Source organism: Colius striatus, chromosome 4 (assembly GCF_028858725.1).
Source record: "Colius striatus isolate bColStr4 chromosome 4, bColStr4.1.hap1, whole genome shotgun sequence".
NCBI lineage: Eukaryota > Metazoa > Chordata > Aves > Coliiformes > Coliidae > Colius > Colius striatus.
Window position 1 is genome coordinate 43273611 of NC_084762.1, and position 12100 is coordinate 43285710.

A 12100-nucleotide genomic window follows, 5' to 3' on the forward strand; every position below is an offset into this window, starting at 1 on the left:
CTCTTATAATATAGTAATTGGGAGCGCTTTCCATGGAGTATTAAGACTGCAACCTCATTATGCTTAAGATTTGGCTTTCACTTAGTCTGCAACACAGACATTTTTCTAGTGTATGCATTAGCCTGAAAGCAAAGTTTACGACTAAAGAACATGCATTTCATGCTCTAAGTACATAAACACACAGAACAATACAGATCACTGATTGGCAATGGCTCCATATAGACATGACTGCTAATCTACTATTTATTCCATATCACCTGAATCAACATTTTGTTTCATATCACATTGATAAAAATCACATTCTATTTGTTTCATATCGATCACAGAATGGTAGGGGTTGGAAGGGACGTTTAGAGATCATCTAGTCAGACCCCCCTACTAAAGCAGGTAAATACATATGGCTTACTTCCAGCTTGAAGACAAATCATTTGACTTTGAATTAAAAACAGTAGGTTTTCATTTTTAATTATTTATTTTTTAATCCTGCATTTTCCTTCAACCTGTTCTTGCACTAAGAGTACAATATATTGAAATCTGAGTGCAGCCAGACCTGGCAACATTTTTAAAAAAAACAAAGTGCAAAAGGTAAGTTCTCACTATGTTTTTGACCCAATGTGCCATTTAGAAATTTTTAAAATGAAGCTATTGAGAAATTAATGCATGATGTGACAGATTTGGGGATTTAACTGACTTGATGGATCAATAAAACAAGTCTGGTTTGTTAAAAATCTCTTTAATAAATCAGACTCAAGCTATATTTCTAAAAGCCAGGCTTTGGGGGAATACAGTGTTCTTCTCTAATGTAAACATTAACTTGTTCTAGTTGTCCATTTAAAGAATTTTACAGCCACATAAATTCCATCCTATCCCTCTAAAACAATGAAAAATGAGTTTACTAAAAAAGGAAAAGAAAACAGAAATATTTATCGGATTAGGCAAGTACATGTGCTGACACTAGTCACAAAATTTAAAATGTAAATTCAAACAACATTAACAGCTTTAAAAAGAAAAAATCTAATATTTCTGACTCTAACCTGAAACATTCTGAGATTTTTCTCAGTGACCCTTATTTGGTATAAAATACAATCACCTGTGAAGATACTACTGAGAACTACTTACTTTATTCTACCATGCATTTCTTTCAGCCCTTACCTTTCAAGGATCACTCATCTTTGGAAGAGTCTTCCTAATTTATTAGAAAAGAGCCCCACACAATAATAGCACTAATTGGAACCTATTTTGACAGAAGCATGTCACGCTGGTCACTGTCATGGGATCAGCACGCAGTACCCAAATACACAGAAACTTCCAAAACGCACACACTCCTTTCCCTGTTTCCCAAGAAAGGAGCGAGCTGCCTGCTCTCACTGTACCGAGATCCTGCCTGACACGACAACCTGGGGGAGAAGGCGGGCGGGTGGGCGGCCGAGTCATTTGCCAGGCCAGCGGACCAGGCTGCACGTCTTCTGCCCGCGTTCCCCGGGAGTGATGATGCAAAACCGCACCATCCCCGACGGGGGTAGCGACAGGTGCTGGGGCCAGGCTCTGACCAGTACCCACAGGCGCTCTGGCAGGGCGCGGCAGGGGTTAAAGGCCAGGGAGGGTAGCCTCGGGAAGCGAGTTTCCTCCCCCCACACTCTGCCGGGTTTCCTCGCACGGCGACAGGGCTTCAGTCGCCGACTTCGGGGCCTCTCCTCCCTGCTACAGCCAGAGGGAGACCTCGTGGAGAGGGACTCGCGGCCGTAGGAATGACAGAAGAGCGACCCTTCCGTTCCCTCCCCGGGCCGGGCCTCGTCCCCGGGCCGGGCTTCCGAAGCGGAGGGGTGACATGGCAGCGGCCACGCCAGCATGCGGAGAGCGGCAGGGGGGCAGGGGGCGGACTGGCGCAGCGGTGGAGGCCGGAGCGGGACGGCAGGGCGGGCGGCGGGCGGGCACCCGCTGGGGCCGCAGACACGCTCTCGAGTCCCTACGGGAGCCCAAGATGGCGGCGGCCGAGCCCGTTCACCGGCTTGACGGTACCCCAGCCTCCCCCACCCCCCGACGGACCCGGGCAGGCAGAGCCTGCCGCCTTGGCCCAGGGAAGAAGAAGAACGAGGTGCCTGGAGGCGGCCTGGCATGGAGGCGAAACGGGACACCCCGCTGGGCTGGGCTGAGCCGAGCTGAGCTGGGCCGGGCCGAGCCGAGCCATCCCGCTGCCCCACTCCCCAGCACCGGGCTCCCCTCACCTTTGAATTTGAGGTCGGTGGGCGGATCGAGCACTAGGATCTGCTCATGCTTTGCCAGAGCCCCGGCGGCCGCCATCTCGCTCGCTCGCTCCGGCGGGAGGAGGGGTGAGGGGAGGAGGAAGAGTGGGAGGGGGGAGGAGGAGGGGCGGGAAGAGGAGGCTGGGCGGCGGCGCCGCTCGCTCACAGCGGACAGAGGGGCGGGCTGGGGTGCAGTGTGTCTCCGCGGTTGCAGGCACTGTAGCTGCACGCGTTACCGCCCTAAACCTCACTCGCCGCCCTCCCTCACTCTCCGTACGACTGGCTCCACGAAGGTGGCGGGGCCCCTGCGCGCATGCGCTTGCGGGCAGTTCGCGCCCTTGTGAGTGAGACCTCGCGGCCTGGCCCTCGCAACTGCTCCGTGCCGGAGCCGCCGGGGCGCGTAGAAGCGGCACAGCCTCCACCCCAGGCATAGACACGCACACGGCCGGTGAACAGGCGGCGGCAGCAGCGGCGCCCGTGCGGCGCTGGCTTGGCGCATCGGGCGGCGGCAGCGACCGTTCGGGCGCAGGGCATGACGGGATATGTAGTCCACACGAGAGGCGGAGAGAGCGCGCCGGCCTGAGGGGAAGCGCGGGAGTCGCTGCCCTCGGGTGGATGGGCTCGACCTTGCCCCGGAGCTGAAGGAGGGCGGGCGAGCGAGAGAGCGAGCCTCAGCAGTGGTGGTGGGTCCCTGAAGGGCAAGCGGGAATGGGAGAGGGATAAATTGGACAAATGGTCTCAAGCTCCCATGGCGCCTGTCGGCTCTCCCTCGGGTCCCAGCTGCTCAGGGCAAGGCTTCAGGCCTTTGGTGCCAGCTCCTGGCTCGGGACGGCTGCAGCCAGGCCTAGGGACACCTCTACCAACCTGTCAAGTTCTTAGGCCTGGCTCTCACACAGTCCTGGAAACAGGCCAGAAACTCTCCTGGAGTAGGAAAATTGCTACTTGCTGAAGGCTTAGAAGTATTTAACAGAGATGTTGAGAAAGATTAAGTTGTTGCAAAACCTGAATGAGAATAAGAGCCATTATTTATTAGTGGGCAGGAACACAAGGTATTTGCCATCCTTGTTGTTTGCACGTTTTGCCTGACAGTGTTTTCATGGTAGGCCTTTTCATTAATACCATACTTTAAAGCAGATGGTGCATCTTGGGGATATTTGAATCCACTGGTAACAAAAAAACAAGAAAAAACAGATGGACAGACAAATCCATCTGAACCTTGATGATTCCTGTGTTCTAAATCTACTTCTGAAGAATCTGGCTGTATTCACATGAGGCTGGACTACAGGTGGTGGAAATGAAGTGAGAAGCATTAGCACATTCATTTTTCTGTGCTTGCAATCTGTTGTAGGTTTCCTAAAAAAAAAACACAGAGGGACAGAATAATCCATTTGAAAAATACACCCAGATAATAAATACACTGAAATAACTTAAATCCTTCACCTTCAAAATCAGGTCATCATAGTAAGACCAGTGGATCACATTGTTTCTTTGGTGATTACATCTGCCTTGGCCTTGATCGTGAATGAAGGGTTTTGAGGCTATTTGGCAGGGAAAACTGAGTAATTCAGGTTCACTCTCCATTTCAGCTGCCTGCCTCTCCTCCAGGCCTGCCACCATCACAGTACTTCAGCACTTTTCTCCACACCTCTCTTGCCAATAGCAAATACTCATATAGCTTTTTATACCTATTGGTTTCAGTAGGCTTCAGCAGGTGGAGTTAGGTAGCACGTATGTGAAAATGTTGCTAGAGGTCTGCAACTACTCTGGCTGCAGTTTTCCTGCTACAGACTTATTTTATGATTAGCATAAAACAACATCTTAAATTACATCCTTTATTTACAGTGCCATGTTTGAAGTTATTGTCTGGTGGTCTGCTGGGCTTTGTTAGCAAAACCAATGTTCCACTCCTTTTATGCATTTTTATCCCTTGGGATCTGGAAAGTAAACTAGAAGGCAGAGTGGTTTTTTTCTGTCCTAGTGTATTTTTTTTTTCTCCTGCTACTAACATGGACATTTATTACTAGCACTCTGTTTCTGTTCATGAATCCACCAAAGTGTAAGCCATAGCGTACTCTTCTCAGAAATGGTAATTCAGTTCCAGAATTATCAGGTGATTACGTACAGAATAACTGGGGCTCAGCTTGAAAAATGTAGAGACATAGGGAACTGCTGCAAAATACTAAAAGCCACAAAAAACGTTCTGTCTTTTCCCCTTTTAATGGGTTTCAAAAAGAATAGTAAAGAGTAAAATTCAAAAGAAGCTTCCTCAATGCAGATTCAGAAATTAGAAATACCTGTTTTCTGATTCTTTTATACATATCTTGTATAAGAAAATCTGAGGAGAACCAGAAGTTAAGATCTGTCCTTGATAATGACAACAGGTCTTACAAGTTTTCCCATGCTCAGCTTTTGGTGGGAGAGGATTATGTTAATTCTTATCACCAAAGGCAATGACCGAGTCCAGCCTCACACTGTGGCTCATGGAGGGAGCATCACAGCATCCCTGAGGCTGGAGGAGACCTCATGAGGGCCGTAGTTCCTTTTCCAAATCCAAGCAGGTCAAAGCTGAATTCAGGCCAAGTTACTGAGGGCTTTGTCCTGTGGGGTCATTAAAACCTCTAGTTTCTCTCCAGCAGAGATTTCACAGCCTCCCCAGGCAAGGCTGGCTCAGCTCTTACCCATCCAGCTTCAATCGGCTTGTTCGGCATTGTAGCAATGGCTAAGTTAGTACATAAACACTGAGTGGGTGGCTTAAGGTTAATGATGTATTAACATGTTAATGGAGCTTTTGTTGTTGTTTCAACACAATGAGTACCTTAATAATGCATATTAATAATCGATGTTTTGTTGCATTTAGTATCATTTCTGATCTAATGCTTTTATTTCATCCAGACTTGTGTAATCTTTTATAGTAAACAACTCCTGTGCTGTTGAGCAGTAATATCTGGCAACCTTCTCCAACATCTGATTAATTTCATTTTAACACCCTGTAGCAAAGTTCAGGAATGAAATCTTCAGTCTGTTGCAGTCGAGAGAACTCTTCTCACTGATCTCAGTGAGATGATGATGTCATTCCAGAAGCGTCTTCAGTATATTCATCACTGCTTGCAAAAGGATAACATTTGCTTAATCTGAGGCCAACGTTTGTCCTCTGTGTTTGCAGATATTAATATTTTTCACGCTGTGAATTCAGTATAATTGTTTTAATATCTCCATCTGGAGATGGTCTGACATTTTTCAAAGTTGCTTGCTATTGGATATTAAATAGTATTCAATACCTGAGAAGCAGCAGAGTGGATTTAGTTTCATGATAGTGTTTTCTGCTGTTTATTATGCACGTAGTTTATTCAGACCCACCAATTATGAACTTGAATAAAACAATATCATGACCTGCTTTTCAATTTCTTGGTGTTATTAAGACTGTCAGGAAAAGCAAGCAAGTGCCACGTTACCTGTCATGTTACGGGGAAAATTCTAGGTCTCATTCAGTGACGTATCTCATGCATCCTGCACTGCTAAGAAAGTCAGAGAATATTGCAAAATGCAAAGGTATAAAGGTAAGAGTGTGTTTTACTCCCTCTTTAAGGAAATTCTTGGCCTTTTTGGTGCTGCTATTTATCTTCTGAGTGCAAAACTGTTCATAAAGCAGGCTCTAGTAGTCATCATTTACTTGACTGCTAATGACTTCCATATATAATTTTAGGCCTGCTTCTTATACTGTAAATCAAGGGTAAAATTGCAGCCCATGCTATTGAAGACTTATGACATTATACAAACATTGCCAAAGATTGGAAAAGTAGAACTTCAAGTTTGTTCAACTACATTGTATTTCTTCACCTAGCGACATTAAGATATAAACATAGAATGTGTGTTGAATAGTCAAGAGGAGAGAAGGCAGTAACATACAATGATATTCTCATAAGTACCTGTAGCATAAAATTTCATGTATTTCTCGTACTTTGAACTCGATTCTCTTCTACTGAACACAAAAATACTCTCAACCATTAAATTAGATAAGAACAATACAAAAAAGTATCCTGTCTTTGTGGTTTAAAGTATTATTTAAAGAACTGAATGAATCCTGAACCAATGTGCTAAAAAACATTAGTCCTTTAAAAAAAGACAAAGTTATTAAGGAAATGGATTTTTAAATACTACTTTTAACAGTTGATTCATACAGTTCATTACAATTCAATATATAAAATATAAAATGAGTGTGTGTGTGTGTGTGTGGTGAAAACATTAACAAGTCTGTCTCTCTGTGACACAGACAGAGATAAGCAAACAAGCATGTGGTCATCCCTGCACAGGCACGAGGACAAAGCTAGCATATACTTTGCCTACCTTCTGCAGAGCTACTCCTCACACATTCTCTTACTCCTCTCTGCCCTGTTGTCTGCCAGATCACCTCCATCTGGTAGCCATGTGCTGCTAAATCCTGTGCCAGCAATATAGGCCAACAAGGCTGATGCATCCCTACCGTCATTTTTGTTCACCTTCTCTGGAACTACTGCAACAGGTTCCGGTCTTTCTTTCTGCACTGGATCCGACGGAGCATAAACAAAGGCAGGGCTGGCACGAGCCAGGCTGCTCCTTACTTACCCCACCTGCTTGCTTTCTTACCTCTGGACACGTTGGCAGTTTTGAGCTGAGCATGCAGGGGCTGTGTAGCAGTTACTTGTTAGCAGGCGCCTGTGCAGGTCAGGGGCTCTGGTGGCTGAACTGCTTCCCTCTGTGTCTGCTCTTTTGAAGGTGTTAATGGAAGCAATGGCTACGTGCTGTGGCCTGGCATTGCTGCCCATACTATGCCGCGGGAGCTGTCTCGTGGAGAGGGTCTGGGAACGCACCTCCCTCTTCCCATCTGGGACTCTGGTGTGATGCTGGCGTGACAAGGGATGCCTTTGGCTGAAGTGACAGCGACCCACGGCCTGAGGTGGCCGGACCCTGGGTGGCAGCTGCTGGAAAAATCATCCCTTGGTCAGGGGTGGTTGTGGAGGGTGTTGCAGGGGAAAGTTTCTCAGCTCTCCTTGGGGCTGCAGCTGGAGCGACGTTTCCTCCCTGGGACCCCCATCCGAAAAAAAAGACGGGGACCTGTTGTAGCAGCTCCAGAGAAGGGCTACAAAAATGACGGTAGGGATGCATCAGCCTTGTCATGAAGGAAGGCTGAGGGATCAGATTTGCCAGCAATTTGAATAACGTGATCTAGTGACAGATATCCCTGCCTCTGGCAGGAGGGTTGGATTGGATGATCTTCAAAGGCCTCTTCCCACCCAAACCGTTGCACCCTTCGGTGACAACACGGTTCTGTGCTGGGGCAGCCGAGTGCACCCTGTCCCTGGCTGTGAGAACGCGGTGGTAGGGACGGCTTCTCCTGGCCTCTCCTGGGAAGCGAGTGCCCGTGTCTTGTTCATAACACATGTGGTTCTCCTACTGCCCTTGGTCAAACGTTGAGCTTAATGAGGGGAAAAAAAAAAAAAAAAAACAAACGGAAAAAAGACGAGGTTTTGACGGCCAAGGGGCTGGCAGTCACCGGACTGCGTCGGGTGACTCTGTACGCACCCAAAAAGGCCGAAAAGGAGAGAAACTAGAGGGTCGCGGGATGCGTAACGACACACAGTCAATGCGAGCGTGTGTTGCCCATCCCGACAAAAACATGGTCAAGAAGCCCCACGCAGAGCAGCCCTGAGCAACTTGTCTCTGCGTGGGCAGCTGGGAGGAGCATCTGCAAGAGCCAGGACTACACAGAGGCATGGGATGCAATGCAGCAGAACTTTAATGATTCAAAAGGGGAAAAGGGGGTTGTGTGAGTGGAGGCCCCAGTGCTGGAGCAGCTTTAGCAGGGGAGGATCCTCCTGCCGCACAGGCCGCTGCCAAAGCCGGAGAGGCCAAAGCCCCCGGAGGAGATGGGCACTCCCTGGCTGCTGAGGATGCTGCCAACGGCGGCGGAGGTGGAGGAGCCCACGGCGGTGTTCTGCGGGAAGGAGCTGAGGATGGGGCCGGGCAGGGTGACCACCACGGGGGAGGGCTGGATGACGACGGTGGAGTCCTGGCACTGCCTGACACAGGGCTCGTTGCAGCTGTTGGCCAGCGGGGTCGGGCCGCAGGGCTGGCACGAGCTGTAGCAGGACATGGCTGCGGGACGGAGGTGACCTGGAGGGAAACAGGGCGGGGTGGGGGGGGAGAAAGAAAGCAGGTGGGGTGAGTAAGGAGCAGCCCGGCAACCCGTCTCGCTGCATCAAAGCCATGAGATGGTGACAAGGGCTGTAGGTGTTGTAGGGAAGCCCACGGGCATCTCCTTCCCCACATTCCAAAAGAGCCCTGCAAAGAGGAACAAAGCCCAGGGAGATTCCTACTGACCCGTAGGTCAGGAGACACCTTCGTGTCACGCCTTCCGCCTCCTTCCCTCTCGCATGACAAGCGGCCCCAAAAGCAAGTGGAGGACCGAGGCGCAGGTGTGTGCTGGGATATGCCACAGGGGGACGAGAGGGAAGAGAAACAGAAGAAGGAGCATAAAGAGCTTCAGACTCACCTTGCTGGCAAGGAGATGGAGGCGAGAGGAGTGGATGAGAGAGTGAGGACAAGGGCCCACTTTTATACCGCTCCTGCACCGCCCCAGGCGCACAGTCACCGCACACGGGCAGTAATTATCCAACAGAGTCACCTGCAAAGCAAAATGCCCGTCCCGATGGCTCAGGTTGTTTTGTGGTTTCCATCACTGCTGCCATTTCATTTCCTCATCTGCGACATGCTTGGTCTGCAATGCAGGCTCCTTTCATGTGCTGGGATGAGAGGCCCCAGGATTTCTCAGGCAGGACTGTATCCGTGCAGGCAGAAGGTGCCTCCAAAGTGATGGCGGGGTCCCATAGAGGCAAGGGATGTTGGCTTGTGAGGGGCCGTTGTTTCCAACTCCCTTTGCAGGAAGAGGCCCAGGTGAGTGCAAGCGGCCTGAGGCCATGCACCCGGGGGAGGCGGTTGGTGTCACGACAAGGCCGCTCTCAACTCCCCTCGGAAGTGGGGGCATCAGGGCGTGCGCCTGGGGACTGGGAGGAAGGCGGTGGGCCTCGTGTCTGCAGGAAGGGGTCGCCGGAGGAGGTGGGGAACGCCTCACTGCGACCCCTTTGCGGGTAATGGAGCAAATGGTCCTGGAAAGCCTTTCAGCGGGTGAAAGGACAAGAGGGTGCCTGTGAACGGCCAGCACGGACTTTTGGAGGGGAAAGCGGTCCTGGTGAGCCTCGTGGCCTTCGTTGCCGATGTGCCTGGCTGCAGAGAGTGATGTAGTGCAGCAAACGGTGTTTGCCCCATCTAACCAAGGCTTGTGGCGCTGCCCGCTCAAAGAATCTTTAGAGACTGACTGAGGAAATCCAGGCTGGGGAAGAGGACTGGCGGGGGGGCTGAAGGGAATGAACAGCCAGGCCTCATCTTCCTGGCCAAAGAGACCAGGCTGTGGTGAGCAGCTCTCCCGAGGGCTCCGTGGAGAGAAAGAAAGAACTGCTGAAACCATCTCCCAACCAGTCGGGGCTCATCCCTGGTCCCGGGGAACACGTCTTCTCTCAGCGCTAGGGTTAGGTAGGTCTCCTTTCCAGTGCCCGAAAGGCATCCGCAGACCGGAGAAAAGCCCATCACCACTGAGGAGGCAAAGAAATTTCCCCCAGCTGCCCACTGTCTGGGGGCTGTCAGGACCCTGCAGTGCCGAGTGCCCGAGGGTGCTCAGGGAGGGGATGCGCTCAGCAGGGCCCTCTGTGTACAAAAGCGGCACTTCAAAGAGGCGAAGCACTTCCCTGCCCTGCAGACATGGAGGCAGCTGGGACGTGTCCCAGGACAGCCAGGGAATACCTGTAGCAGGCAAGCTTCCTGGGATAGCCTCTCCCTGCCCACGGAGACTCTATTTTGGATGGGCCGTGTGTCAGCCTTCTGGCGTGAGGCCAAGCCAGGAGCGTGCTCTCTGCAGGCCCGCGTCCTCCCAAGGTCCTCCGAAGGTCTGCATTTCCCTGCAGCCAGGGCAGCTCCATCCCTTCCCCGGGGAAAGCCGTGTCTGAGCCCTGGGCCGTGCCCAGACACAGCTGCAGAGAGACGCGGCGGCCACGGCCCTCGGCGTGGCCTTCTTCCAGCTCAGGGGGCTGGCAGGAGTCGGCTTGCTTTGGAAGAATGTCCAGGCCTTGGTGTGTCATGAGGGTCAGGCTGCAAAACAGGACCCGGGCCCATGTCTTTCCTTTGTCCAGACCCCTCGGAGCCACTTCTTCCCAGTACTTCAAAAAGAGCCTCCGAGGCTTCATGGTGCTGTCAGAAATGAGGAAATGAAATGGCGGCATTGAGGGAAACCAAAACACAAGTGGGACGGGTGTTTTGCTTTGGAGGTGACTCTGATGGATAATTACTGCCCGTGTGCGGTGACTGTGGGCCTGGGGCGGTGCAGGAGCAGTATAAAAGTGGGCCCTTGTCCTCACTCTCTCATCCGCTCCTCTCGCCTCCATCTCCTTGGGAACAAGGTGAGTGCGATCCCCTTGCTTGTCTTCCTCGTCCTGTCAGTCCTGACTCCTCTGGGATTTCCCAGCACACAGCTGCCTTTTCCCCCTCTGCTGCGTCCTGAGGCTGCTGGCCGTGGGAGAGGGAGCGTGCGAGATGGGGAGGTTTTGGTCTGGGCTGAGGTGTCCGCTGAACCGTGGGCTGGGCTGGGAGCTCTGTGGGCACGGCTGGTCTTGGCCACACTCTGTTGAGCTGTGGGAAGGAAAGGGTCTTCCTTACGGAGGCTGACGGGCCGCTCCTTACTCACCCCACCTGCTTTCTTTCTTCCCGCCGGGGCCCTGTTTCCCTCCAGGTCACCTCCGTCCCGCAGCCATGTCCTGCTACAGCTCGTGCCAGCCCTGCGGCCCGACCCCGCTGGCCAACAGCTGCAACGAGCCCTGTGTCAGGCAGTGCCAGGACTCCACCGTCGTCATCCAGCCCTCCCCCGTGGTGGTCACCCTGCCCGGCCCCATCCTCAGCTCCTTCCCGCAGAACACCGCCGTGGGCTCCTCCACCTCCGCCGCCGTTGGCAGCATCCTCAGCAGCCAGGGAGTGCCCATCTCCTCCGGGGGCTTTGGCCTCTCCGGCTTTGGCAGCGGCCTGTGCGGCAGGAGGATCCTCCCCTGCTAAAGCTGCTGCCGCCGATGGCCCTGGGAAAGGCCTCAGGGAGCCACAGGATGGTCCCGGGCCGGGGAACGGAGCATCGGCTTGTTGCTTGCAAGAGGGGCTGAGCGACCCCAGCCGCCCCAGCAGAAGGACGGGGCCAGCCTGGGCTCTCGGAGAGCACGGCCCGTGCCTGCCTTTACCCTCTTCCCCTCTCTCCTTTCCCTCCCATGCCCTTGCTCTCTTGTGCTGCCCTGGGCTGTGAGCCCCACAAAGCCAGCCTAGGGAAGGGAAGGCTGCTGGTCCTGCTCCCTCTCTGGGGTGGGCAGGTGGGCAGCGGCCGGATTGTCTGCCACAGCCACGGTGCTCCCTGCACCGGCTTATCCACTCGGAGCAACCTCGATCTCCACTCTTGGACTCATTAAAGTTCTGCTGCATGCCAAGCTCACGCCTCTGCGTCATCCTTTCCCCTGCAGACGCTCTCCCCCGTTGCCCGGGCCAAGAGACGTTGCCCAGGGATGGTTTTGAGCGGAGGTTGTTCAGGACGGTTGTGCAGCGAGTGGCGGCAATATCGTAACGAGCCTACCTGGGGTGGAGGTAGGCCTCACTGCATTTGCCCTCCTGCTGCTTCTTTCTGGTTGTAGCTCGAATGCTGTTGAGAAGACATTCGTGTTCTGGCTTTTGCCTGGCGGTGCCCGCGCAGCAGCCCAACTGAGGACACGGCCTGGACGGCTGACCCAGGCTGACCAAAA

The 12100-nt window shown here is 52.3% G+C and overlaps 2 protein-coding genes across 2 annotated transcripts in view; one reads left to right on the forward strand and one right to left on the reverse strand.

Annotated features, from left to right (window-relative positions):
* Positions 1 to 2509, reverse strand: part of VAPA (VAMP associated protein A) — a 33075-nt gene extending 30566 nt beyond the window's left edge. Inside the window, exon 1 of the mRNA XM_061995094.1 lies at positions 2226 to 2509. Coding sequence (XP_061851078.1) covers positions 2226 to 2301 — 76 coding nt within the window. The 5' untranslated portion in view covers positions 2302 to 2509. The remainder of the gene's footprint in view (positions 1 to 2225) is intronic.
* An 8097-nt stretch (positions 2510 to 10606) lies between these two features.
* Positions 10607 to 11375, forward strand: LOC133625272 (feather keratin 1-like). The gene is made up of 2 exons (XM_061994519.1): positions 10607 to 10733; positions 11059 to 11375. Exons 1-2 carry the CDS (start codon positions 10607 to 10609, stop codon positions 11373 to 11375), a joined length of 444 nt encoding a protein of 147 aa, XP_061850503.1.
* The last annotated feature ends 725 nt before the right edge of the window (positions 11376 to 12100 follow it).

What these genes read in the sequence shown, in the direction of transcription:
- LOC133625272 (XM_061994519.1), top strand. Translation starts at nt 10,607, where the DNA reads ATGGATAATTACTGCCCGTGTGCGGTGACTGTGGGCCTGGGGCGGTGC. An exon ending in TCTCCTTGGGAACAAGGTGA is followed by an intron (nt 10,734 to 11,058) that starts GTGCGATCCCCT and finishes GTTTCCCTCCAG; the next exon opens with GTCACCTCCGTCCCGCAGCC.